Below are 27650 nucleotides of genomic sequence, written 5' to 3'. Positions count from 1 at the left end.
CTCCGAGCCCGCAAGATCGTCGTATAAATATTTAAAGCCCGCCGACATGTCGTTCTGTATAATAATCACTGAAAGGAAACCGATGATCGATTTCAATCGTTGCAACAAGAAATTCATCGTTCCAACCTTTCGGTGCGATGTTATCACGAGTCATTGAGGTTAAAATAGCCAGGAGAAGGTGAATTGTAAAGTAAACGATTTAACGGAAAGAAGTAGGGATAAAGATCGACCTTAATCGAAATGTTGGTAAACATTTAAATATGCACAAATTAAATATGCTTGAAGGAAATTAAACAGAAAACTTTGTGCTCTTGTTTCGCAACGTCTATCAACGAAAACTTCCCTGCAGCCTGCACGATGCCGTGTACGTAATAAGCTGGGAATAATACTAATTATGTAATTCCGATGTGTTCGCGGCACAGTGTGCTCGAACTTGTTTGGAAGTTTCTATCTTTCGTCATATCGTGGCACGCCATCACGCTGAATTGAGGCGAGTTTCCTATCATCCACTCCAGAGGGCGCCAATATCGTTCAGTGGATCTTGCGAAGTCGGTCAGCGCCAATGAAGATGATAGTAACGATGCCGATTGCGTTTACCTAAATGGTTTATGCTCCTCTGCTACGTGTAGAAAGAGAAAAGGGTGGTGCTCAAAGGGAACGGCACGTGTAACCACGTCGACGGATAATACATTTAAGGGAATCAATGTTTACTGAATACTACAGAGACTCTGAAGGGTCTCTCATTATAAAATTAATACACCTTGTCTAATAAAGGGATACTAAAATTGTTTCTGAGTTATGATGTGTAATAAGCGTAAAAAAAAATCGACATCATTTGGTACACGTTTGATGGAAATCCGATAACAAATGAACTATTTATTGCGGATAAATAAAAATATTAATATTAATATTTTTCGCCAAAAATAGAAATAAAAACTTATCGACTCACTAACTACTACTTGTGTGGAAATATATATTTTTCAATTAGTGTTATCTTTTTAATTTAAAGTCAAAGCAATAATTGTATTAACATTTTTTTCTAATTTATTCGAAGCTGCACCCCTCTTGCTGCAAGGTACTTAATTCTTTATATTTGTCAACCTCTCTTTTTGGTTTTAAATTTCAGAGAACCCTTCGAACTCGTTTCCCACACTTTCGTGGTTATTCACCTGCATTTCTTTGAGAAACTGATTATCTACAGTTGGATTCAAATGAATTGGTCGCTATACTCCGCGCAGATTTTATACTGTATCAGTCCAGACTGTCTACTAAAACCTTCCTTTCTCAAAGAAAACTCTCTTAGCTTTCCCCTCAACAAGACCTTATAACACATCAGTCTTTTGACCCCGAACCACGAGTCAAATCCTCCAAATCCTGCCCTGTGATGTCGCTGTTATCCCCACCACTACATTCCACAGCCAGAAACCAAAATCTTGTATCCACGATCTCTGTAAGCCACAAATAAAAAGCTACAATCTCGTACTACCACTTACTGTTGAACTATTCTAGGACACCTGCTCGTCACAGTTCATTCAAGATCCAAAGCCGTAAAAGCTCCTCATGGTACAGAAGGAAACATCGTCCACGTGGGAGAAGGCGGGGCAACGTGTCCAGGTCGGACGCTTTCGGAGGATCGTATAACGAATTCCCTTGCGTACATGCGAAATGGCCCACGTAAAAACGTCGCAGCCGCTTCCTTCGCCAAACGGCCGACAGGGCGCCACTGTTCCGTTCCGCGGGCTCTCGCTGACAAATACGTGATCGCGAGCAGGTCGCGTCATATTCAGGGGAAAATAAAGCGGGCACCCAGCGCGTATCGCTTATTGGTATGCCAGTGACACGCGAGTCCAATTTCGTTACCGATGTCTGCGAATCGCTGAATATCATCTGCTCCATTGAAATTCCGCTATAGCCAGGAGACGCGATATCGCATTTGTCTCCCTGACTGCGTTACCTAAACGGTCGCGTTTTGGTGGCCCCTGTTCCGCCATGTGAACGTGACCGCGTATCAATGACGCCCCGTGTACATACTTGTTTTTCGGCTAAATTCATCCACCCCCCACCCAACTCGTCAGCTCGATAATTGATAGCATGTTTCACGCGTATTCCTTGTTACAGGCAGGCTTTTCGGGAAAAATTCGTCGATATGCTACGTCCATCTGGGTGTATAGAACTATTTAGCCATGGGGTTGAAGATATAGGTATCGAATTATTTTGGGCATTATGCAAATTTGGGAGAAATTCTAATCTTGGTGGGTTTTGGAAGGTTTGATGGGTCTAGAATATTTTTAAATGCCCTTTGTTTGTTTAGCAGTATAAGTAGTTATGTAGTTTTGGAGTTAAAACTACTAGAGTCTAGGGGTGTGTGTGTGTGTGTTGAGGATATTTTATTTCTATATAGGATCTTTAGCAACTTAGAATTCTGTATAACTCAATAATAAGCATTTTCAAAAGAAAATCTAAGGTAACATTTACTTGTAGTGCTTTATTTTCGAGAAAATGAAGTTTGGACATTCGGGAAATATGCATGTGGTTGGTTGTGTCTTACAAGGGAAGTTAGGCAACCCGAAAATTCAGAAAATTATGTAACCTTGTGTGCAAGTAGAGTAGTTCATCCATGAGATAAACCTATTTTTTGTTGGAGCCATAGTGTGGTTTTAGGGGGTGAAATCACCCCTTGGAAAAATGCAAAATTGTCTTTTTCGTGGAATATCTCGAGAACGATGAGCGATATCGAAAAGAAGTTTAAACAGAAGTTGCACCTTTTTCTTATATCTACAAAACTGCGTAATAATAATTATAGAATTAAGGGTTTGTGGTGGGAGTAACTTGGAAAGTATGCATTTTTCGATAATTATTTTTACGCAGTTTTGTAGATATAAAAAAAGATACCACATCTGTTTAGGCTTCTTATCTATATCTCTCCCCGTTCTCGAGATATTCCACGAAAAACATTCTGAATTTTTTTAAGGGGTGATTTCACCCCCTAAAACCCCCCAAAAAATAGGTTTACTATACTTGCAGGCGAATTTGCATAATTTTTTAATTTTTCGGTTTGCCTAACTTCACTAATTAGCTCCCACATATCTGTCAATAACTTCTTCCGTCTACTCTAGTTATGATATCGACAATGTAAATTAATTATACGTCCAATTGTTGACGATAATTCGATTTGAAAACCTACAATTCAAAGGAAAACGTGTCTAGCCCTGTAATTTGATAATACATGCTCATCCATTTGTCACTGACTCAAACTCGAATTATCTGATGCTACATATGGCGTCATGATAGATGAACTAGGGTGAACTGTCTAAACCTAGACGACTAAAAACGTATACTTCTACTGTAATGTTAGACGAGGAAAAACGAGATCTGATTATACGTCACCATTTTCAAACAAAAGGTGGAAAAGTCCATAAATGTCGGAGATGTGCAGTTAGAATTCCGATATCTTTATGCGGAATTATTTATTAATTGGAATTAGATCCAAAAATTGATTACACTATTTGCATGCTGCACTGTGACCATAGTATGCAACGCAGAATATTATTTAAACAAGGTAAACGTTACGATAGTACAAACAGCAGGGTGCACAGTCGTTTCAATATTCCTCCTGAGTAATACAAAAGTTAGGGATGTCCCTAATTGGGGATAATTGCAGGATTGGATCCGGATAATACAGATATGCATCCGTATATACTTGTATATAACGCGAGAATCTGCACCCTCGAACATTTATTTACGTACCTTTATACGCTGCAACTGCGAATGTATATCGACCGTCGAAACGTGGCATAGGTGAGCATCCTTATTAAAATTCTGAAATCGGATATGTAATCTCATTACTTGAGAGAGTTTAAGTTCCGCAGAGAAATAAATGTAGGGGTATAAAATTTATTTCAATTGTCCCACTATTTATTTTCACGTTTTGACATTGACCCTTGCCCAGCGGATGCAGAACTGTTAACATTATTTATTAATTATAAATGCCACTGCTTTAAGAAAATAAGAATTCTAAATCACAAGTTCAAAATCTAATATAAAAGTGTATTCTGAGAAGTGGGTGTAAGAAACTCTATTCTGGGTCAAAATGAACTCCATGTCCAATTTGTTGCAGCCAATTAATGCCTCTTTTTATTTACATCAAATGCACAAAATGGCGACTTTTTTGCCATTAATGGCCCACTTGATCAATTTGTTTTTACTTTCAATAGGCAGTGGGAGAAGGAAAGAGATCTAAATTGTGATGAGTGCCTGAAGTTTTTCTGGTCACGAGTGAGTAAATGGAAAATGCTAAAGTGAAGAGGCACAGAACTCTTAATCTGAAAAATAACGCGATAGTCACGGTCGTATCATAAATCCAATCGATACTGCTGTCTGCAACACAATGCTTCGATACATAGTACCTCTTATCAAGGGAACGAGCGCGGATGACTCATAGAGCACTATGAAATAGCGTTTAGGGAATAGGTCATGCATGTGATAGCAAACATTAGTCAGAAACGATTGGGTGGAAATAGTTGTGCTGGCACAATTTGTCAGGTGGGGTATCAGAACGCAAAACCCCATAATAAACCTATTAGTTAATATGGTTTATACAATTTACCATTCATCTAAAATCACTAAGTGACTACTGACAAGGGAGGATTCCGAACTCGAAAATTCAAAAAATTCTGAAACTGTGAATATCTAGGGAATTTCCTCCTGATTATAGCGCGATTTTTGTTTGCCGCCCAAATTCACTCTAAGGGGGTGTAATTGACCCCTGAAAATCCGGTTATTTTCCGATTTTGTGTTATAACTCGTGAACTGTAAAATATTTTTTTACTAAATGATAGATCTAAATAAAAGAAGTGATTTTGGTCTTGAAATCTTTTTTCTATCTCTTACAGTTTGCGAGTTATAACACAAAATCGGAAAATAGCCAAATTTTGAGGGGTTAATTTCACCCCTTCGAGTGAATTTGGGCAGCAAACAAAAATTGCGTTGTAATCAGGAGGAAATTCCCTACATATTCACAAAGTTTCAGAATTTTTTGAATTTCCGGGTTCGGGATCCTCCCTTGTGAGTTAACAGCGATAATGCACATACCCAGAAGATTAAGGACCTTTCACACGCCACACTTTTTTTGATTCACAACTGGTATTTGGGACACATTCACACACCTCCTATTTCTTTCTATCATTGCGCAACCAATATCTACTACTTCCACCAAATCGGTACATCTGAATTAATAATTGTGAGTTACCAAAGTATCTCACATGAAAAGACCCCCAAAAAACATATCACTAAAACAATAAAAAATGTCAATTTAGAACAAATTATTTCATCAGTATTAAACTGTGAGTCGAGTAAAAATTTTAAACGGCTTCTCCTGTAAAATTGACACTTTTTAGGTTACATCACAATTAATGCCACGCAACGATGTAAAACAGGGATTGCAGATCGCTACCAATTAAAGTGCGCATTATCCGAAACTCGGTGCAGAGACGAGCAAGCAGTTACACGACGTCTCCAATGTCTCGCAGTATCCGTCACTAGGAACAAGTCTCGCGCAAAGGCATTAGACGCCTCATTCGGGACGGTAATAGTCGATCCATCGGAGGCGAACAGCTCGTAGGCCGATCAGTCGATGCTCCCGCGTGTTTTCGTGCGCCGACAGAGAGCGAATCATTGCAAATTCTCGTAATTCCCTACCATCTGTAGAAGGGTGGTTTCACGGTGCTCGTCGCGGGAGCTAGGGTGGGCCGGGGCGGACGGGAGGGGGCCAAAGGGGTGCCTCTCTTTCCTACGGCATGGTGGAAGCACCCGGGGGCAATTGAAACTCACGGCCATTTACTGCATTTCAATAATGGTTTCCCATCCTCTGGTCCTGCTCTCTGCCCCCCCCCTCCTCACTCCCCCCGTCCCTTCAGCCAAACCCCCTTCCACGGTCGCCTCCACCCCCCACGTACCGCGTACGTGCAACACGGGTGCCCGACGTTCCTGCACGGCTCACAGTCGATTTACCGTGAGCTTTATGGAACACACCGAACGGTAGTACGCAGAAGTAACCAACGGCTAACTATCCCCCGTCTATGGACGACTGTATTATTCGCTGCAGCAGGCCCTAACACAGCCACGTGCCGACGTAACGCGGCTAAACGCGCGATTTTATGCTTCCCGGAAAAGTCGTTTCACGGGGGTGGATGGAACGAGGGGCCCGCGTGTATTCGAGAGGGGGGGAAGCTGTGCGTCGAAAGGGGGACTAGGAGCCCGGCTGCGTCTTACTTCTAGCCCAATTTGAACCGAGAAATTGGTATCCCGCATTGGGAACCGTGAAGACGAACTACAGAGCAAACCCAGCGAAAGGTGCTTTCGAGGTCCCTTCGCCTATTCGTAATAATCCTCGGACGATCTTAAGGAAATTGGTCGACGGTGAAAGGAAGAGGTGGTTCAAGTTGAAAAGAACTTGCGACGCAGTGGGAAATCTCGAATACTCGTTCGAATTAACGCAGGGAGGCTTGGGTGCTCGCATGACTGAACTTTCGGCCAATCGAACTTTCGGATGACCGAAATTTCGGCTAACCGAACTTTCGGATGATAGAAACTGTTTTTGGCGTTGAAGTGCATATGTATATTTTAAATCATCCCCTTAAAAAATTCACTCTGAACAAAACACCCACCTTAAAAAATTCACTCTCTGGTTTATGTCAGAAAATTCTTGCTGGACTTCCATATCATTAGATCGATTTATTCCGCATTTACTACGGTACGCTAATCTCGGCTGATACGTTCATCGTTAATATATGGAAACTTTCGTCGCCAGAGCAGAGTAAGCATTACATACCGACTAACTTAATCACCCTTTACAATTTTAACACCACCTTTACATGCACCTAGGTATCAATGTTGCATGAGCTTATAATGAATTTCTGTAGCATTCATGGCTCCTCCATTGGGCGACATACTACCAGAATAGCCATGCAAACTACATACAACCTTTGATGAAGAATTGAAGATGGCCTCGCATTATAACCTAAAACCTGACAAGCTCATTACATTACGAAGTGACTCAACAACTTCAAGGCGCCGTAGCTTCGAAAAGGGAATATCTCTATCTTTGTCCAATCGCGAGGCAACACGCTCAATAATTGCCGGTCCGTCGCTACAGTCGCCATGAATATTAAAAAGATGGAAAGCACAGAGGATATTGCTTTTTTTTATTAACGTGGCATAAAATGTGTATTTAACGAAGCCATTCGGCCCGACATGTACTTTTTACGCCCAAAAGACTTCATCAAATCCATTTTCCGAATGGCTTTCTAACGAAAGCGAGATAAAGGCTACCACGTCCGACGGGGATATCTGAAAAATGTTTCATATCCTTCAACGTACGAATACATCGGCTACGCCCGTCCAACTATTTTCATGCTAAAATCCATGGATTTCAGTTCCTTGCCATTTCTGACTTATCGACGTTCGATGTACATTTTGCACAGAAACGGGTCCATATCGTTCAGATACCAGAGTTAGAGAGCTCCCGTGAAAAACCTTATATTTTTATAATGTTAGAATGACGAGGGACGTCTGTTAATGGAAGTTATTCGTTATTCCATAAATTTTTACAAAAGGAACGTCTCGAGTCTAGCAACGAGATAGAGGGGAGCGCTGGTAAAATACATTAATCTTTCACCTGTGCCTCCATACAACATATAGGTAACAACTTTTTTTGGTAATTTGACAGGTAAATCTCGAACTCGACTCTTATATTATTAAGTACTGTCTACGACATTGCAAATTCATAGGCTGTAGGTACACAGGCTTCTGTAGCTGACTGCTCCCCTTGCGTCACTGTTTCGATCAGTAATTAAAAAAAGATACCCTTCCACGGTGATCCATCCTTTCATCAAAGAATCTCCGTCTATCTTCACAGCTTTTGGATCGACTGTTATGCCCTAATTACTCAACGCGTACCGGAAATGGTTCCATCGATTTATCAAACCCGCCATCGATTAATATCCCTGTTCCTCCGTGCCGTAACGCAAAGGTCTTCAATCCACTTCCAGGTCTAAATAATTGAGATGGATATTTCATCGTCGCCGTGTCCGGTTCCCGTGGACGCAGCCCCAACTCCATGGACACGGAGTTTTGCGAAATTTCGGATCGGCAAAATCGTCCGAAGGCAATAGCGAAACAAATTTCACCCATTAGCAACCGGCGTAGGATACATGTCACGCCGCGGTTGTCATCAATACAAATATCGGCACCAGATATCTGTCCATGCACCTGCCCCACTGCTTCTGTGCACTCCAACACGAGGAAAAAGCTCGAATTCGTCCGGGCGAAATCCATACACAACCATCAACGCGACGCTCTAAATTGCGCTAACATTCGAAACTACAATCTGTCACCCAACAGCCATCCCTCGCTGTATCTGACGGTATTAATCTAACCTAGAAATTTACGTGCCACTGGGAAGTACATATAAAAAGCTGTTGTGCTTCCAGTTAAGGATTAGTTCAATCTCCTTTGTTATATATTTAAGTGTTATAGCTCGCCGATATCTCGGTACACCGTCTACCATTTTTTGGGAACATCGAGGTGGGCACTGTGGGTAGCATCCACCATTTTGTCCGGATGCGTTGCGTCAAAGGCTTCAACGTCCGAATACATTCTCCCCGGAGCTTTTGCTTTGTAATCGACCGCACAGTTTCAGTGGGATTGGCATTGGCAAAGTGCTGTAGCCAATTCAGAGTAATTATATTGGCCATCACTTTCCATGGCAGCGCAGATTGGCCTTTGGTGTTTAGGATCGTTATCCGGCTGTAGCATCCACTTGTTTCTGTTTTCATTCGACTGATTCTCAACAAATATCTGGAGATCACGCTGATACGGTTCCATCGTTATGCGTGCATTCAGATTGTCAGTGAATAAGCATAATGCGCTGAACCACGATGTTGATAATGTAATGGAGCAGTATATTATGATAGGTGGACTTAGCCCGTGTAGTAGGGAGCTCTCTGATCTTGAAAGGGAGTCTCATCACTAAATACTATATTGCTTTTGTGGCGATAGAGGTTTTTCCCTGGTATTATGCTATGCAAATTCCCTATGCAACGTTTTCTCATCACGATGCTTACATTTACGTTCTTTTATTTTCCAACTAAAACTGTGCTGCACAGAGATAGTGTCTAACCTTTTGGTATACAGCTAAATTAAATGATCTCTTTGTCCTTCTTAGCCTGTACATGGTGGTCCATTTAAGGCCACCTGAATATCTCTTCCAATTGTCCACCACTTGATAGACATAAATGTCACGTTTAACTTTAAATGTCGGAGTCAAAGGTCATTTGAAAGTTGTGTTCATTATACATGTATGATCGTATTTTAACATTAGCTACACACAGTTGTGAGCAAAAAACATTGATAACCTTGAAAAAAATATTCTTGCAGCATATTGGTCCGTTAATACCATTCAAAGTGCGTATAAAATATTTGTTGTGCCTTCACTATTAGATATTTAACCAGGGTTGCTAGGCGTACTGGATAAATAGCCGCATGCTGGCCCGTATGACGTCATACGGTGTAGGAGAAGGGGAATACTTATATTTAGTTGGTGACGCCGTGACGTCATGTCAACGCAAAACCAATCCAAGCTAAGTGACGTCATATATGCCACTACCGCGTACTGAATCGCCTGGCAACCCTGTATTTAACCTTATTTTGAGTGGCCTTATTTAAATGGACCACCGTGTATATTAGTTATGCTGGTAGCTCGTTTTGATCGTCAATTTGGGTGGTAATCAGCTTTTCTTGTCTTATTGTACCATTTTACCTACTTCTTAACGAATAAAAGTCGTTTTGTTTTAATTTAAATTTAACCTAACCTAATATCTACGTATGTCTACCTTCATCTTTATGTAAATTAACGTGGTTGCTAATGACCCAAATGGGTTGGTGCAACTTTAAGAATAAAAAAAGTCGTTTTGCACCGCTTAACATACATAAATTTCTTATTTCCCGTAGCTATGTATAAAGAATACTATACAAGAAGTTTCCTGGAAGTCCGCCCCGGCTTTTTGGGGATTTATTTTAATATTATTAAGTTAGAATTATATTCTGAAATTCCTATTTTTAAAATGTTTTCTTTACCTTGTTAAATGTACCTTACCTTATATATGGGAGGGGGGTGACGCAGGTTATTTGAATATTATAAAAGGGGATCGCGACTCACAAAGGTTGAGAAACACTGATGCATATTATATAGTACACATTATGTGTATTCAGATCATCGTCATTTTCCCAGCATTACATACTGCCTCTCATAAAACACCAGTCACCACGTCCTCGCATGACTGATTCCCCGATGACAGTGACAACTACCGTCGACTCCCAGTACCTATATAGGTACGTACAATAACCCCAATTAATCCCTGTCGTTCAGTAATTATATCAGCAAAGTTTCCAGTCGCGCGATGTCTTCCCGTATTTGCATAACGAGAAACAGACAGGCGAGCCAGATTGCAGGGACGTCCTTTCTCAGGATCGAAAAAGTTTTAACAACCGTGTAGATGAGACGGACCTTGTTAAGGGTATTAACTTCTGACGGAACGGTGTAATTCCTTCGATGATAAATAGTTTTTTTTTCTCTCCGCCCTCCTGGGAGAACTTGCCGCGGAACTTCGGAACGGAAGTTTCAGTCGGGCATGAGAACAATTCTTCCCTCCGTTCGAGCTTGTCCGGAGGAAAAATCAAAATCGTACCGAACGAAGGGGAGGGGGTGCAGGCGTGTTCGCGGAGGGACACGTACACCCCCGGACGTTCGCGTAATTGGTGGAACTGTGCGGGATAAAAATGTGGAAAACGCGTCCACGGCTCCCTCTAAAACAGCTGTTACCTGAAGAGCAGATTCCCAGGGCCCTCGTGTCCGCGTCAGACAGAACGGAGGACAATGCGAGAGCACTCCTGGATTTAAATACAATAACCCGAGGCTATTGTAAAAAAAAATATATATATACGCCCACGTGCGCGTGGGTGCACACGAATGGTAGGGCTTTGTACGTGCGGCTCGATCAGTGGTATTTCCACTCACCAAATAACAAGTATACACTCGGCGCCCAATCACGCGTGTTATCCCATATTCTGCTGGCCATCCTGGCCCTCCTCGAGGATTCACCGCATCGATGGTTACGCATACATACGTGGGCATGCATACATATACAACGGCGTACAGGGCGCATATATGCACCACGAGATATCGATGCGTTTACGAAAACGAATCAATTGACATCGTAATATTTCCGTTTTTTTTTTTTAAAATCAATTTCCGTGCGATCTGTGTTTTCGACATGTTCTTACTGAACTGACTTGTAATCCTTCATTGTGAGTGATTCTGATGCCTTTGGTACCTGCTTGAATTTTTTATCGATTGTAATAATAATAATAATATTAATAATAATACGCCTTTGTTACATCATCATATTGTGTTAGATTAATACATAGTTAGTTATTCTTTTTGTTTTTTTTTTGTGGTGTAATGTGCTTCAGCAAAATGCTGTTTTAAAATCATACCCTATTGTCTAATGTTTGTGCCTACTGACTTAAGGTAAGTTTTCCTATTCGCGACTGGACGCAACATGAAGAATTTCAAAAACGATTTTCTCGAAAATGAAGCGCAATCTCAAAAAATTTTATTCCTTTTTCTCGACTTATTTACTTGTTATAAGTCGAAAAGCAGCAGCAACTTTTTTTGATATCGCGCTTCATTTTCGAGAAAATCGACTTTGAAATTCTTGATGAAAACCTACCTTAATAGAAAGTTCTGTTTGGGAAAGATTTTCTATTTACACCCGGAAGGACGTATTCTGAAGCCTTGGGAGATGTCGGGATATATGGGAAGCAAAGGTGAGACTGAATCGTTATTAGCTGTGCACGACAAGTAATTACCCACCGATTGCTGAAGGAAAGGAGCTGTGTACACGCGTATCTCGAAGTGACAGCAAACGTGGGGGTGCATGTAATATGCGGTGTAATCGCGTTCCTATGCATGTAACAAGCCGTGTACAACGGGTTATCTAATGGACGACACATGCTAAGTATCCCTGCAATATCGATATCGTGGGTATACTATACTTGGGGACACTAATCAGGGGACACTATAATAATATAGTCTAATTTGCACATACATGCAACTAGCGTTGTCCCTTTTCTTCTTGTAATTTTAATTAATTCGATTAAATATCACGTTGATCATTTGACCAAATAATGAATATTGAAAATTCTCTTTTCAGTTCATGTTTGATTCTGTTTAAGGGGTCATTAACCATTTTTGTTGAAAAATAACAAAATGACGCCGGTTTGAAAATAAAGTTTCACAAAACACCCTTTTCTCGGGTATTTTTTGACAAAAATTGAGGCAGTGAGAGCGACAACGGACCAATCCACATTAAAAAAATGTTTTTTTCCTATTTTATATTTTTAATAGAACCTATTGGAATACCTATTGGGTTAGTCCGTTGTTGCTCTCACTGCCTCAATTGTTAATTACAGCGACACTCATACAGTTTTAGAATCTATTCGAATTTTTTGTTTGAGATAATCCTGAGTTGGGAAATCACCTGAGCTACGAACATACCTATTTTTCAGGGGGCCATATTGGTGCTATAAAGAACGCATTTATAACAAATTAAAAAATAATCTTTTTAATTTTTTTGTATACTATAAGGGTAGCTTAATAAATTCCAAAATGATTTATTTCATTATATGTGTATTCACTGAGAAAAAAATCTTTATAAATAGTTTCATTTTTCGGCCGATCAAAGTAGAATGACCCCTTAAGATTTGAAAAATGTATATACACCGAACAGTGTTTGAGATTGTATGCTATAATGGTTCCTAAGATAAGTAGCTAAAGTTTGGAACCCTACACCAATTAAGTATGTATGGGAGAAGGAGGTTCTATCAAAGGCCAGGAAACGCTACTTTTTCAAGTTGAAGGCAATTTTATCTGAGGTATAAGAGAAAAAGGATCCATGGAATATAAGTTGGTACCACTGGCCTATTTTAAAAAATCCCCTAATTTCCCACGACACAAATGAAGATTGATTGCAATGCATAATTTACGATACATGATGTCCAAAGCAATAATTTTGACGATCAATATAAAACATTATCATCACATTTATGTCAACTTATTTCATTATAACCCCTACATTCGGAATAGTCCACTATGAGTGAAAGAAAGTGAGCTGTTTAAGAATAACACAGAAATGATAGAAAAATGCAATATACAGAATTATTTCTGCAAGTCCACGAAAGATACAAGTGAAAAGGAACACAATTGTCAGATCACCGTGTACGTTCACCCTAGAACAGCACAATATACAGGGTGGCCCACGCAATTTGCACACCTCGATTCTCGAATAACTTCTAAAGTATGCTTTGTGTGAGAATTTTTTTTCACAAGACTTGCATAGTTTGGAGGGGCATGTTTTCCATGTTCTTTTTACAGGTGTAGGCGTTTCGGAGATTTCAAGGTCAACATCGTTATTTTAAACAGAATACTATATTTGTTATGCCAAAATATCGAAAAATGTTAAATTCTGAATAAAAAAATGATTAGCCCTAAAACTAATAGTTAACGAATATTTTCGCTTCGGTTCTTGAAGATTTACTTTGCATATCAAGTTCAAAATATTGATTAAAAAAATTTCCATACATCGCATACTTCACAAATTATTCGAGGTGTGCAAGTTGCGTGGACCACCCTGTATAACGCACACCAAGCGGTATCATATCGGTGATGCTTCGGGGCATTTCGCGTCTGATTGAACATGGAACAGTGCTAACTCGAAAAAAATCCCACCCTATAAAATAAACTGCGCTTGAACATAGTTACGTACGCGACAAAATTCTTTTGTCGATTCAGTTTGCAATTGTTCATTAGTAATGTCAGCCAAACAAGGCCGTGGAATATTTCAGTGAAAAGTAAGAGGGAATAACGAAAATATTACTGCATTTATTACAGAAACGGTTTATTTTACAAATGCGTGAACGTTCGAGTCATTTGGTTATACGAAACGTGTTGTCAGTTCTATTAACATAAGTTACACCTACTGTCGCTTCTTCTTCGCCTTCATTTGCACTCTACGATTTTTCCCCAATCTCTGCTTCGGTTTCCCCCCCTTTTTCTTCAGGTCTTTCCCCGGTTTCGATGGCCGCCTGTACTCGGAAACATCCGCGGAGCTCGTCTTTGTGTTCATCTTGCGACCGCGCTTTTTGCCACCAAAACCATATTTAGAGTCCCTCATCTTTCGTCTTGCCGCCACCTTCTTATCAACCACTGCCTTTTGGGGCTTCTTCTTATCGTCAAGGAAGTCGAGGTCCTGTCTTTTGCCCTTGCGATACTTTTTAACTTCCTCTAACAATTTCCTCTTCTCAGCGTGCTTCTTCAAAGTCGCCTCGATCTGCATTTGCTTTCCTACTTTCCTCTGCTGTCTGAGCTGCCTGATTTTCTCCGATCTCTGCACTATCGTCTGCTTCTTCATCAGATTCTGCCTGACCTTCTGCATGTGAACATCCGACTTTGCCATTTCAGCGAAATAATCGTCCGGCCTGGTCGTCGCAACTCCTTGCTTTTTCAAGCGAGCGATACCGTCCATAACGGCGCCCTGTGCTTGCCTATGAAACATTGTTTCTCGACGAAAATCATTTAGAACAGGATCATCCGCTGGATCGTGCTGAGGTAATTTCTTATTTCCCTTCAACTGCTTCGCTCGCTTCACTTCCTGCTCCTGCATTTGCAACGCCAACTCCGGCGCTAAAGGTGCTGGTGCGTTTATCATGTCTAATCTCTCTATCCACGGCAAGCTTAATTTAATTTCCTCCAACTTCTGTTTCATAAGAGTCTAAAAAATATTCCAAACATCGCTCTCGTACCATTCCCCCGGATCCTTATCTTAGTTACTATCTTATCGTACTTACTACACAATTCCTGTATTCTTTCGTTCTTTTCTCGATTACTGCATTCAGACCTGGCTTCAGTAAACCCTTCGCGAACGCTTCTTGTAACTGTACACGTGAGAAAAGATAGGTTAGATAATGCTCACGTATAAATACCCTAAAGTGTAAGTAGTACTTACTTCTTCATCCGAGTCGTTATACTCAGAATCGGATTCCGAAGAAGCAGACACTTTCGTCGCTTTCCTCGCCGACTTCTTCACCTTCATTTTTACGATAAATTCACTAAACAGACCTACGGTTTTTAAGTTCGGGTAAACACCGTGCCCAGCACCTCTAACTCCACCTACTGGGCAATAGTTAAGCTCACTTTGTGCGCAGTAGCTTAAATAAGCAGCTAATGTAAGTAACCGGGCATCTTTCGAATGCAATTAACTCAACAGAAGTTTAAAAAGCGCATCGACATTGCGGACGGAAAATTCTAAATAATGCTCGTTAATTTTTCTTCCATCTCGTCAGTATATCTTTACGAGTATCGCTAAATAAGATACTCATAAATAATTCTGTCAAACGCTCTAAGGGCGGTATTTGCTTAAGAATAAGTAGCAACTGAGAATACCGCCATAGATGTCCCAATTACCATGCTTTGACGCCGACTTGCTAGCGAAGGAATTAATTACTGACTTCTCTTACTTTAATTTTGCTTGGTGAAAATTTATATTGGTGTTTTGAACTTTTCTCTTTATTACTTCTCTCTTTATCGGGTTGAAAATGTTAATTTTTCATATTTTTTTAAAGAAATAAAAATTACATGTTTTTGTCCCAATTACCGTGCTCCGAAAAATACGTTGTCCCTATTCCCGTGCCCTTTTTTGAACAGCGTTCCCGCGGTTAGGTTATGTCTTTGAACTTTGAACTGTTCAAAACATTGTTTTGCTCTACGAGAGGTGTTTTTATGTAATTTTAATATGAGCTTTTCATTACAAAAGCAAAATATGCAAATACAAATTTCTGTTCATCCGTTCTGAGAAACGAAAGTAAGGTTAGGCAGTTACAGAGGGAGCCAGTGGGCTTCGTGGGGCACGGTAATAGGGACAAGCGTTAAATTTTTGTCCCAATTACTGGCTTCACTTTAAAAATACGAAAACGTTTCAAAAGTGCTCATTTCGCTATTTTTTCTTAAAATTTGAACCTTTTATGATATAATAAACACTTTACATAAGTGCAAATCATGCTATTTATGAATTTATTCACTTCTGTGAAGTACGCGTTCCTTACCGTTTCCGTTAAGGATTTAGGTAAATCCATCGGAATCTTCATATGCGTTGTTGAATTTTTGTTCACTACGCTTAAATTGTTTAAAAATGCAACCTTCTCGTTTGTAACACATACATTAATAGATTAACATAATTAAACAAATTTCTTTCCTTATTTATTTATGCGAGTTTTTTCACACGGCTTCAAGCATAAAGGCACAGTAATCGGGACATCTACCCTATCTTATCTCTGTATCAGTAAAGAGAATTCGAAGAAGTTGTACAGCAAAGTTGCTGGCCAATCCGAAAGGCAAATTTCAGCTCCGACCGCACCAACGTCGATGCGCAAAAATCTCGTGGGGCTCGAGTTCTGGCACATCTTGTACTCTATGCCCAGCATTTTTTGTCACAGCTGGCTAACGACAGCGAAACATCATGACGGATAGTGATAAGAAACCGATGTCACGCTTACTGAAGCTCGCCAATAAATTCAATTGCTTTTACCTGTCAGGTAAGTGAAATCGTTCGTTCAGCAGCGGCTCGGTTTTACGCGTGCCGCGACCACATGATTTCACGGTGAATAGTCCACAGAAACGTGTGGCTTTCCGTCCTGTCTACTGAGATATTGATTTCGACTCTGTTGTGTATTCGTTCCTCGTATTTTCAACGAAATAATGAGAGTGTGTATTTTTTTTTCGTAGAAACGTGAGCGAGTCTCGCGAAGCTCCCTTTCGCGGACCCTTCCCTCCCGTCGTGTATCCGATCTTCTCGCTTTTTCGATAATAAATATTTCGAGTAGACGATCGTATACGTATATATTTACTAAAGCGGATGCCAAAGAGATGTATGTCATGCAATTGTATTCGATCATCTGTACGGCAATCGATCTTTCGTTCTCCCGGCAATTTAAAAGCAACTGCGAAAATAATATATATATGTACATGTATATGTATATATATACCCCATAGACACCATGAACCACCTTTTGTACATCCTACTTCCTCACGCTTACACCAGCACGGTGTGATTTAATGTTTTTTGTACTGTGTTTCTGTTTTAATAAAAATCTTTAAATCTCAGTTCATCTTTATTCCTTTTGCAACCAATGTTTTTATGTTCCGTATTTGTATTTGCATTTTGTGTTTTACAATGTGGTGTTAACGAACGCAGAGTATGGAATGTGTGTAAAAAAAGCAGGAGAGGTATATTTCTAATTCTGGCCTAGTTTTAGAGACTTCCGTAACAGGAACGATACCTTTTAATCCATCACGTCTTTTAGGCTTCCATGCAGGTGAATGCAGAGCTTTTGTCGTCGACGGGCAGCAAGTTGGCCTTGTGCGCCCGGACGTAATGAAGGAATTGATAAATTACCCGCAGGTAATTTCGGGTTCGGAGCTTCAACGCACTCGTAGGGGATTCACATAAAATGCTTCGCCGCAAGCTTCGTCGAAGCTTTCTGGATAAATAGAGAACTAAAGCATGTCTAGACTTTGTTTTAATTTAAGCAACATTTCGTGCGAACCCCTTCGTAAACCTAGCCTACGTTCTATGTTATTTCTATGGTTGTTTTAAGGTGTTTCAAGTAAATCCTGAGTATGTGCAACTGAACCCTGCGTATCGGGATTACGCCGAGAGGAGCGCTCGCGTGGACGAGGTCCTGAGGGAATGGCGCGCGGGTGGGAAGTTTATAACTCTACGAGGATGGAGGGAGGAATGTTACGAAGTCCGTGCACAATTTAATACACCACCGCTGTTTAAGATGGATCGATCTGCTACGTGTAAGGAGACATGCCTACAGTTCGGCTCCGCTGGAAATGCAGCTTGCGATGAGAACCACTGCTGATTATTGAACTTCTAGGTCTATTTGGTATCCGCAAATACGGCGTGGACATTAACGGTTACGTTATGGATCCCGTGAAAGGGTTATCAATATGGCTACAAAAGCGTAGCCCTAATAAGCAGACTTGGCCCGGGTACTGGGATAACATGGTGAGCGGTGGGTTAAGCGTCGGTTACGGCATTAACGAAACCGCTATAAAAGAAGCTGGCGAGGAAGCCAGCATTCCCAACAATCTTATCGCGAAGCTAAAGAGCGCCGGCTGCGTGTCGCTGTTTTTCGAAAGCGAACGGGGCCTGTTCCCCAACACAGAATTCGTTTACGACCTCGAACTGCCGCCGGACTTTGTTCCAAGCAACAATGACGGAGAGGTAGAAACGTTCGAATTACTTCCAGTTAACGAATGTTTAGAAAGGGTACTGTCATCGCATTTTAAGACAACATCGGTCCCAGTCGCTATTGACTTTTTAATTAGACACGGATACATTACAGCCGAGAACGGTAAGTATGTCGTTCGCACGCTTCCATGTGGCTTGTTTACGAATATGTTGTGAATTTGAATTTTGTTTTCTTTGTTGCAGAGCCTAATTTTATACAAATCGTGGAACTGCTTCATGTACCTCTGCAGACCATGTACAATCAACCACAAAAAAAGTGTAAAATAGCCGCTAACGGCGAAGCAATCCAACACTTAGATCGAATTTAAGTTTAACTAGACTTTAATTTAAATCATGTTAAAGTTGACTGAATTGAAACGAAGTTGGCTTTCTTTTTGTGGTTTTCTTGTATTTGGTCAATTCTTCGCAGATTTTTATAGTAAATGGTGCAGTTTTATGTGTAAGGCTTGCAGATATATTTATACCCCCATGCGTAATAGTTAAAGAATTCCCGGAATCGGTTTGGAAAGCTTTTCGTGAAATTCAAATCAACTTAATTTTCGTGTGTAAAATATATAGATAAGTAACTACGGTAACCGAATTGATCGAAAATTTTGATGAGTTACAGCGTTTATAGGCGCTCGTAGAATTCCTTTCATTGCAATTCGGCTGACTTTTACATATGGATAGCGAAAGTACTCGGTACACACGATCATTTAAACATTAAAAACATTTACGATGACTATTGTAATCGGGACGCATCAAAAGTTCTCATCAGCGTAACGAAAGTTTCGGTAAAGAAAAAAGGTACGTTCGAATTTGCCGACTGTGAATTTATTGGTATTAGTTACTTTGTAAAATGGGCCATAATATAGAGAAAATAATTACATGCTTGTCGAATGATTTTTAAATTACTTCCATTTACATAATTCTCGAGATTTCTGAGGTCGCGCTATATTCTTCCTTTGATTTCTGATTAATCCTCGAACTGAATTTTTGCACAAGAATGGAATGAAGCTCTCGCCGATTGTACGAATGTTGTTCAAACGAAGCGACTTTTGATATACATCGATGTCGAATTAGAAGTATTATTAACGCAGCATTCCAGAGTATAGGTTTACCGATACTAAGTTTTCAGTTTTAAGCGATAAAAGGTAACAATAGTTTTTTCTAACGTTTGTAATCGAATTTTTGTACTAAACTTGTACACTTAACAGAGTGCATAGTACCACTGCAGTAATATCTTAATATTCTGCGTAGAATTAAGACGAAACCCATTCACAGTATTATGAACGTGAATGCACAGTATACCGTTTTGATATGTTTAAAAAAAAAAAAAAATTTATAGACGAAGTATGTTAACGTATGTGTTCTATAATCCAGCTACGCTACCAACGAAAAATGCTCAGACCTAGCATTTTCACTCAATGACTTTTTTGAGAGAGGGAACAAAAGTGTTCGTAATTGTTTATTATATATGTAACGTAGGTAGATTTTTAATTAAAATACTGATTGGTACCGAAGTTCTGATCACGTGATATCAATGAATTGCAAGAATGGTGATTGTATGTGGTAAATGCGAAGTCAATGCATCAGTATGTCTTTTTCGTATTATAAGGATACTTTACGGTATATTCCATCAAATTTTTTTAAAAAAATTTCATATTTATTATCGTTTAATATGTGTTTGCTGTAACCTACAGCTCATCTCTATATTTATCTTTCCGTTCGTCCGACGCTATAGGAAAAATATTCTACCTTCTCGTCTCTAAAAGCAAAACCGATGACTGCAAAGTATTTTCGTAGCTCGTTAATTAACATTCGAACGATTCTTTTTAAATTGCACGCTTTTTAACCTCAATTCGGTCGGTCTTAAAAAAAAATTCTCTCCATTGCGTATTTCACGGATTTCAATGTCGTAATTGTAATTTTAATGTTTCTACAGAACTTTTCATATTTTTTTTTACTAAAGTTGGAATATTTTCAATAGCGTATTTTGTTAGCGTAAATGCTTCTCCCATTGCTTCTGTTGGACAACTTCATATGCGAAGCATATAAATGAGATCGAAGTAACCTAAGCACACTCTAACATTATTTAGTCTTACTGAAACTAACCCGAAGCGTTAAATAGGTTTACTACTTTTGTAATGAGCAATCGTAATGTTGTAACAAGTCGTACTAGTCATGCTCGTCATCGCCTTATATTTTAACTCCAATCTGGTCATCAAATTTAGTATCTACAATGCGTTCATCTTAAGTGAACAATAATGTTTTCATGTTACGACTGTTTTGTGATAGAAATGGGTACGGCTGGCCATACTGTTTAATGCATGAATTAATATTGTCAACAAATAAATTTAATAAAAATTTATAAAGTCACAATTCGTAGTGATGCTACCTTGATGGCCATCGTTCTGTTCATGGGCTCGACGCGATTATTAATTTTACGATCTACTATACAAGCTCTGTATCTCTACTTTCTTCTCCTAACGCAACCCGGTATATAGGGCGGAACCTCCCCGGTAGTCTCTACTCGCCACGGAGTGTTTTACGTGTTGTACTTAATTCTCAGAGTCATTTACGGATATTCAATTATTACATATCCTCCGTTGTAAGACATAAGCATGTAATGACTATTAAATCAACAGCAAAAGAGGACAAATCAATTGCGGAGAGATATTAACGTCGTGAATGAAGTTCAGACGCTCTGTACCCTATCACTATAATCTTTTTAGTTCATGTAAAGTAACACATGCAATAATAAACTAATGTTAACAGAAATACATGGAAATTTCTGTGAAGAATTATTCAACGAAGGACCGCAAGCTTCGGACTAATTTACGATTAGTAATTCAGTCGGATTTAAAGGTTAAGTTTCATCGTTACACTTCTGGCAAGTGTCAGACTTGACAAGTAACTCTTCTAGGACGAGCCAAGTAACAAACTCGTCCCTTCTTGTTTACTCGCGACTATGCGCGCGCGCGCGCGAAAGGAGATAATGCATATATTGTATGCGGAGAGAACGCACGCGCGCGCACGCACGCTGTCCTCCAAGAACCCCCGAAACTCGTACACCTAAGACCTAAGCGAATGCATTATTTATATTGAATTTATGTAGACAAGAACTTATGAAAGTACACGATGAGCATCTCCGATTTATTTCACCCCATGCACTTGTTTAGGCAGTTAACACGAGGGGAACGTAGATGGAACCTCTTCAACGGAAATATCAGTTACTGAAATTCGACGCCAAAGCGCCGTTTACGTTCCAAGGAGACAAAGGCATTTCCGAGAAACGGGAGGACTCGGTGTGACGAACGTAAACGATGCAAGAAATTGTTTGCTTGGCTCTAACGAGAGAGAAATATAAAATCGACTGGTTAGACTAGTGGGGGTTGCTAGAAAAAAAAAAGAATAGCAACAAAATGTGCCAGCAGACTGGTGGGGAGGCCTGACTTTGTTGGAAGAAACAAAAGTCGAACGAATCACTCCCCTTTTGAACAGCGTCGGGGAAACACACTTCCGCGACTGCTCTCGCGTTTGAAAGGCTTCCGGTTGAAATTTATTAAAACAATTTCATTGGGAGTACGCTTAATTTTAGTGGATTATCGAGTGAAATAAAAAGTGTGCTACAGTGTATTTTTCTGCGTAAAAGGTACAGCGAATAAATGTGATAATTGGTAGCCTTGTTTAAATAATTGAAGCATTCGCGAAGACTAGTTTTATTTATTGCTGGGACTTTATCAATTTTCTGGTTGCAAAGTGCTCGATGGTTGCACCATGTTGCGAAACTTTTCGCTACTTATATACTGTATAGATTATTTCATAATTTAAATGACACTCTTGCAAAGTTATATTACTTAATTAAATTAATTATCTGAATTTGATATGAGAGGATTCAGCTGGTACAATTTTGCAATATTAAAATTTTTAACGTCAAAGTGAGAAATATTTGTTAATTATTTAGTTTAAATATTTCTATTTTTCTTTAGATTTACGGATTATACCGATATTATTACTTTCAATTCATTTCTGTTCTCTCCTATTTCATAGTTTATTTTTTACTACGGACTCGACAACATTTTCGCTGAAAATGTCTGCAACCCCTTTAACAACTACGGAAATTTCGCCATGACTTGCATGTTCCGTACGTTCAGCTGTTGGTAAGTATGTACTTAAAATATTTTTAAATGATTTTACTTACAAGGGGAGGACATCATGTGATAGACATTGATTTTGATGAGCCTTGGCACGATGGATCTATGTAGAAAATAAGTAAATAGGTGTCCGAGCATTTCTGCCAATGGGCCTTAATAATAGAGATATTTACATGTAAATTATTAAAAATTTCATAGTGGCCGTGGGGTTTTAGTGGGTAAAAATCCCACAATTACTCTGGCGCCCGCGGGGAATTCCCTTCTGAAGGCGTCGGGGTGCCTTTTGATGATATCTCCACGTTACAAAAAAAAATTATAAATAATTTTTTTTTATAATTTTTTTTAACTTGGGGAACTCTTCAAAACGCACGCCGACTCTTCCAGAGGAGAATCCCCGGGGGCGCCAGGGTAGCGTAGGTTGGCTGGCAATACAATTAAAAAAAATATATATATAAAGAAATATATGAAAAATCCACAAACACTAAAAACTAGAAAATAAAAAAATATATATAAAAAAATGTTATGTTAAACGATTTTACTAAAAATGCACTAAAAACTAAAAAATAATTATTTTCTTGTAGTAACATTTCGATGGGGAAAATAATTATTTTCTTGCTTTAAATAAAATCGTTGTGCTATATTAAATTTATTCATATTCTGTTATGAAATATCCCGCGCCACGATTTTATTTACAGTGTGATAACACTATCGAAATTGTAGTACAAGAAAAAAATTATTTTTTAGTTCTTAATGCATTTTTAATGAAATCATTTAAATAATTTTTTTTTATATATTTTTTTTTAAAGAGTATCTTCGTGACTCGATATAATGCATAGTATTTTAACGATCAGCCTCGACTTTTCATCTAATAGCGTTACTAGAAAAACAAACAACGATGTCGTGGTAGAGAAAATTCTCTATTCATTATCTGAAATAATCGGTGATTCCCAGTAATCTGAAACTGTCGAATAGCAGAGCTCCATCGAGCATGGTGTTCTTTAATTCTTGATTCTATAACAAAACACTTTTACCACGCCATTATTTGCACTAAGCACCACATTAAAATAGTCCCATCCGCAGCCTGCTCTGTCCAGCATTTAACTGGGGCAGATTAAACATTGTCCCGTTAAAGATTCAAAATATCGGCACAGCCATGCCGTGTTTGGATTCAACTCTCATCGATATTTAAATTTCAAGTTCTATATCGAGCCGCCGCCGCGCATGCGCAACCGCCTGTGACGAGCTTAAATTGCTTGCGTGCTGTTGGCGCGGTTATGTCGTTTTTTGTGTTGTAAAAAGTAATTGAAAAAAGTAATGAGATGTCAGCCCTGGTGGGAAGAATTTTAAGCCGCTTCTGTGAAAGCCACTTGAAGAAACTGCTGCCGCGAACAAAAGTTGTTAGACTTAGTTCCACCGCGAGCACAGAACAGTCCAACCTAGAATATCGCTCGGAAACTGGTATCCCGGCTTCCGAAGCGGGCAAAATTTCCGCTGCAGTATTAAAAGAATTCACTAATCCACTCATTATAGAAACCGTTGACCCTCCTAAAATATCGCAAGAGGATGAAGTAAGTCACAAAATTAAAGGATTCATTTCTTAACCTCTAAACGCACCAATTGAAAATTCAAAAGCGGTCGTTTTTCCACCAATTTTTTTATTCTCTATTTTCTTAAAGTACAAAAGAACATAACAAATCTTGAAAAAAATACAAAAAAAAATTTGTTTCATGTTGTTGTTGGTCTCACGAGTTAACTCGGGCGCGCGGAAAAAAATCGTTTTCTTAAACCCAACTTAACTCGGGCGACTGCGCTAACATAATATTCCCGCGTCCCACTTCACCGTACTTTTCACCATGAATTGCAGTAATATTTTCAAAGCTAATAACTTCACGAAAATTGATATCTTCATCACTTCGAACATGATTCGAAGCTTAAAACTCTTGATAGGTCTTGAAAGTCTTTAAAGTCTTGAAAGTCTTGGAAGCTTGAAAGCATGGACATAGGAATGTAGAGATGTAGCAATGGTTGAGGGGGGTGAAGCAGCTTCCAGGGAGCAGGGAACTATGGCCACGTGGTATGTACTCTGGTGCCGCATTGGCGATTGGTTGTGATCGTGCAAGCTCAATCTTATTTTCATCGAGTAAGAGTGAATCAGAACCAATTGGAACCAGGGTGAAAGGCAGAACCAATTACCAATGCAGCACCAGAGTACCACGTGACCGTGTTCCCTGCTCCTCAAAGCTGTTGCGCTCCCCTCGCCTAAAGTTGCAACTATTAGTCCGTCCCTATATTCCTACGTCCATGCTTGAAAGTCTAGATCGCCTTGGAAGTCTTGAAACTCTTCCTCCAAAGTCTTGGTAGGTGTCAGACCCGTATGTCCATCTACTTCTGACTCATGGGACAATACCATCATAAACTGCAACACTAGCCAGACCCTCTAGCCGATCAACCTGGCTAGTTTTTGGCAACCAGATGTTCATTTTCAAGACTATCTAGACCTATCAAGACTCAAAAATTATCAAGACTCAAAAATTATCAAGACTTTCAAGAGTTTTAAGCTTCGAAGTCCCTCAAAGTTTTCATCATACTTATAGATTCGAAGCGCTTCGAAGCGCTTCAGATCCCATCAATTCTTTGTAAAATGGTCCAGGTAGGAAATAACAAAGATTTTTGTATTTAAAATTTGGAAGAAGTAGAGAATACCTTATACACACTTCAAAATGCAATTTAGACTAAAAATAAAAACTATCGTCTGATACTTGACTCAGAGAAACTTGTTTCCCATTTTTTCTTATTTTTCTATCATCCATTGGCTCTTTGTTCTTAATTGGAGTAAGTGTTATACCAGTTCGGTATATCCGCAAACTTGCCAGACGCAGAACTCTAGTTATTACAATATTAACAATCAGGAAGCAAATGTTTGTCACATGTTTTCCATTACCAGGTTCTTATCGATGTTGAATATTGCGCTTTTAATGCATCGGATGCACTGCTAGCTAGAAATTTATATACATTTAAACCATGTTTGCCAATGGTTCTTGGGTACGAACTCACTGGGAAGTTGATTCAAGTTGGAGGAAAAGCAAAAGAAGAAGGGTTTCGTGTTGGGGATAAGGTCATTGCTCTTAATAAAGAGCGTTACGGAGGTCTGGCTGATCAGTGCGTTGCAGACGTTAGCGTAAGCAGGTTTCGTTAGATCAATTGCCTGTGCTTGGGTCCAGCTGTAAGTGTAACTTACAGGATATCTGGAGAATACCAACTGGAATGAGATCGAAGGATGCTATAGGTGTGCTTAATAATTATATGACTGCTTTAATAGCTTTCGAAAGGAAGGTTTGCGTCACAGAGAATGATATGATCTTTATTAACGTTGGGATAAGTGATATTGGGTTAGCGGCAGTTGATCTGGCAACAAACGTATTTAAAGCTCAGGTTAGATATGAAACCCTCGTGGAGTTCTTATAAATAGGCTAGAAATTCGGTTAGAAGCCAGAAATTTCATTAATTCAGGTGATATGTGTTTGCGGTACGGAGGATGTAGCAGCCCTTGCTCGAGACAAAGGTGTGCTCGCATCTTTTAAATACAAAGATCGCAAGTTGATGAAAGAACTGGAAAAGCTAGCTGCAAATCAGAACATTAAAGCCGTTTTTGAGCATGACGATGGCGAATGCTTCAAAAAGGTCGTAAATTGGTGAGTCAGCGGGTGCCTCTAATGAGAATCAACTTGTTAAAAGTTTAATTGATTGTCATACGAGAGTTTGGTCAGGTAATGAACAGTGGCCGCAGGTATGTCGTATTTTTAGCTTTACCAAAGTCTACGCGGACGGCGCAACGCTAAAAGATTTGTTGCGCGACGACAGTTTTGCTGTGGTGGTGCATCACCTTTCTCGCGAAGGTATATAATTAGATAAGAGTACAACAATAATAACTATGTGACTTATTCATTTGTAACCACTGTTATAAAGTGAGGGCAATAATTGCTGGGACAGCAGCAATGGTGGTAGACTGTGATGCAAATGTTGAAAAGGATGATTTCAGTGTCACTGGGTTCAATTTGCGGGAGTACCGGAAAACGAATCCTGAAGTATATCGGTATAGTGTTTTTCTATAAACTAAAAGGTTGTCCCATAAATTTTGGCTTCTTAGATAGATATTGGTACTGACATTATTGTATTGTATCCAGGCCCGGCTTGTGAAATATTTGATGCCTTTCCAAAAAATTTTTTTTCGAATTAATTGCGAATAAGAAAAACAGGTTATACATATTTGGATTGCTTAGAAATTTATTTCAAATTTTTTGAGGTCTTTTAGGCGTTGTTTCTCTTGCCTGTGTGCATCGCGCACTTTGCACGCGCAACCAGCCGGATCTGATGAAAAAAAGTCACCAGCAAAATTTATAGAGCAATGGCATTTAGATTGGAATTTTTTCGATGACACCTATTTCAATTTTTCATTTTTTAAATCAGACAAGCTGGGGATGATGTGATAGAATTCTTTCTGGAAGGTCTCATTAAGCCAACATATGGATTAACGGTGGGGTTATGCAGAGTGAATGATGCATTGGACTTCATTCTTAATAACAAATATGCCGGGAAAGTGAGTGAGAAGCTTCTAATAACTTGTACTTTTTCTGGCTCTGGTGATTCTCGGTATGTGTCAATATTTGCATAGACACAAAATAGAAACCAAATGTGAATTTCAGGTTATTGTTGACATAAAGAACAAGGATGCTGAGCCTGTGAAAAAGCAGGAGTAACAGTGAAAGTTCCTAATGTAGAATATGCGCTCTTGCATGGTAACCCATGCAAGTTTACGAATGGGCATAAATATTAAGAAGATCTGCTAAAGAGACTCAACAATTGATGAAGCATACGTATCATTTGGAAAATGCACACTATTTATAAGATTTAACTAAGCTTTTATTGAAAGTGTAGGAGATTAAATGAATTAAACCAATGTATTACATACGATTTTTAATAAACTATTTTTTACATCGCTATGGTTAAAAGAAAATGTTTATTTTCCTATGTTTCTTGAAGTTTTAGTGGTAGTCGATACTCTGCTCTCTCCAAGGGCTACGTG

General features: G+C 39.3%; 4 protein-coding genes across 5 annotated transcripts in view; 3 read left to right on the top strand and 1 right to left on the bottom strand.

Moving 5' to 3' along the window:
* Positions 1 to 13979: 13979 nt before the first annotated feature.
* Positions 13980 to 15339, bottom strand: LOC143376957 (putative rRNA-processing protein EBP2 homolog). The gene is made up of 3 exons (XM_076827774.1): positions 15123 to 15339; positions 14965 to 15051; positions 13980 to 14888 (listed from the first exon to the last, which is right to left on the bottom strand). Exons 1-3 carry the CDS (start codon positions 15207 to 15209, stop codon positions 14094 to 14096), a joined length of 969 nt encoding a protein of 322 aa, XP_076683889.1. The 5' UTR covers positions 15210 to 15339; the 3' UTR covers positions 13980 to 14093.
* A 1124-nt stretch (positions 15340 to 16463) lies between these two features.
* Positions 16464 to 20792, top strand: LOC143376956 (uncharacterized). Its single transcript, XM_076827773.1, has 5 exons — positions 16464 to 16707; positions 17476 to 17573; positions 17770 to 17974; positions 18055 to 18534; positions 18615 to 20792. The coding sequence occupies exons 1-5, from the start codon at positions 16632 to 16634 to the stop codon at positions 18737 to 18739; spliced, it is 984 nt and encodes a 327-aa protein (XP_076683888.1). The 5' UTR covers positions 16464 to 16631; the 3' UTR covers positions 18740 to 20792.
* Positions 20793 to 21402: 610 nt separating this feature from the next.
* LOC143376949 (uncharacterized) overlaps positions 21403 to 27650 on the top strand; it is a 111005-nt gene continuing 104757 nt past the window's right edge. The window contains exons 1-2 of one of the 2 annotated variants that reach the window (XM_076827754.1): positions 21403 to 22065; positions 22464 to 22573. The gene's annotated coding sequence lies outside the window, so the exon portion shown is untranslated. Of the gene's footprint in view, positions 22066 to 22402; positions 22574 to 27650 lie in introns of both variants that reach the window. The other variant, XM_076827755.1, reaches the window with a different exon arrangement.
* LOC143376877 (quinone oxidoreductase-like protein 2) lies at positions 23792 to 27581 on the top strand. Its single transcript, XM_076827635.1, has 8 exons — positions 23792 to 24135; positions 25512 to 25745; positions 25808 to 25999; positions 26078 to 26259; positions 26372 to 26463; positions 26534 to 26660; positions 27035 to 27164; positions 27271 to 27581. Exons 1-8 carry the CDS (start codon positions 23887 to 23889, stop codon positions 27322 to 27324), a joined length of 1260 nt encoding a protein of 419 aa, XP_076683750.1. The 5' UTR covers positions 23792 to 23886; the 3' UTR covers positions 27325 to 27581.

Source organism: Andrena cerasifolii, chromosome 15 (genome assembly GCF_050908995.1).
Source record: "Andrena cerasifolii isolate SP2316 chromosome 15, iyAndCera1_principal, whole genome shotgun sequence".
Lineage (NCBI taxonomy): Eukaryota > Metazoa > Arthropoda > Insecta > Hymenoptera > Andrenidae > Andrena > Andrena cerasifolii.
The sequence above is the reverse complement of the archived record's forward strand: the minus strand, read 5'-3'. Positions and strand labels throughout refer to the sequence as shown.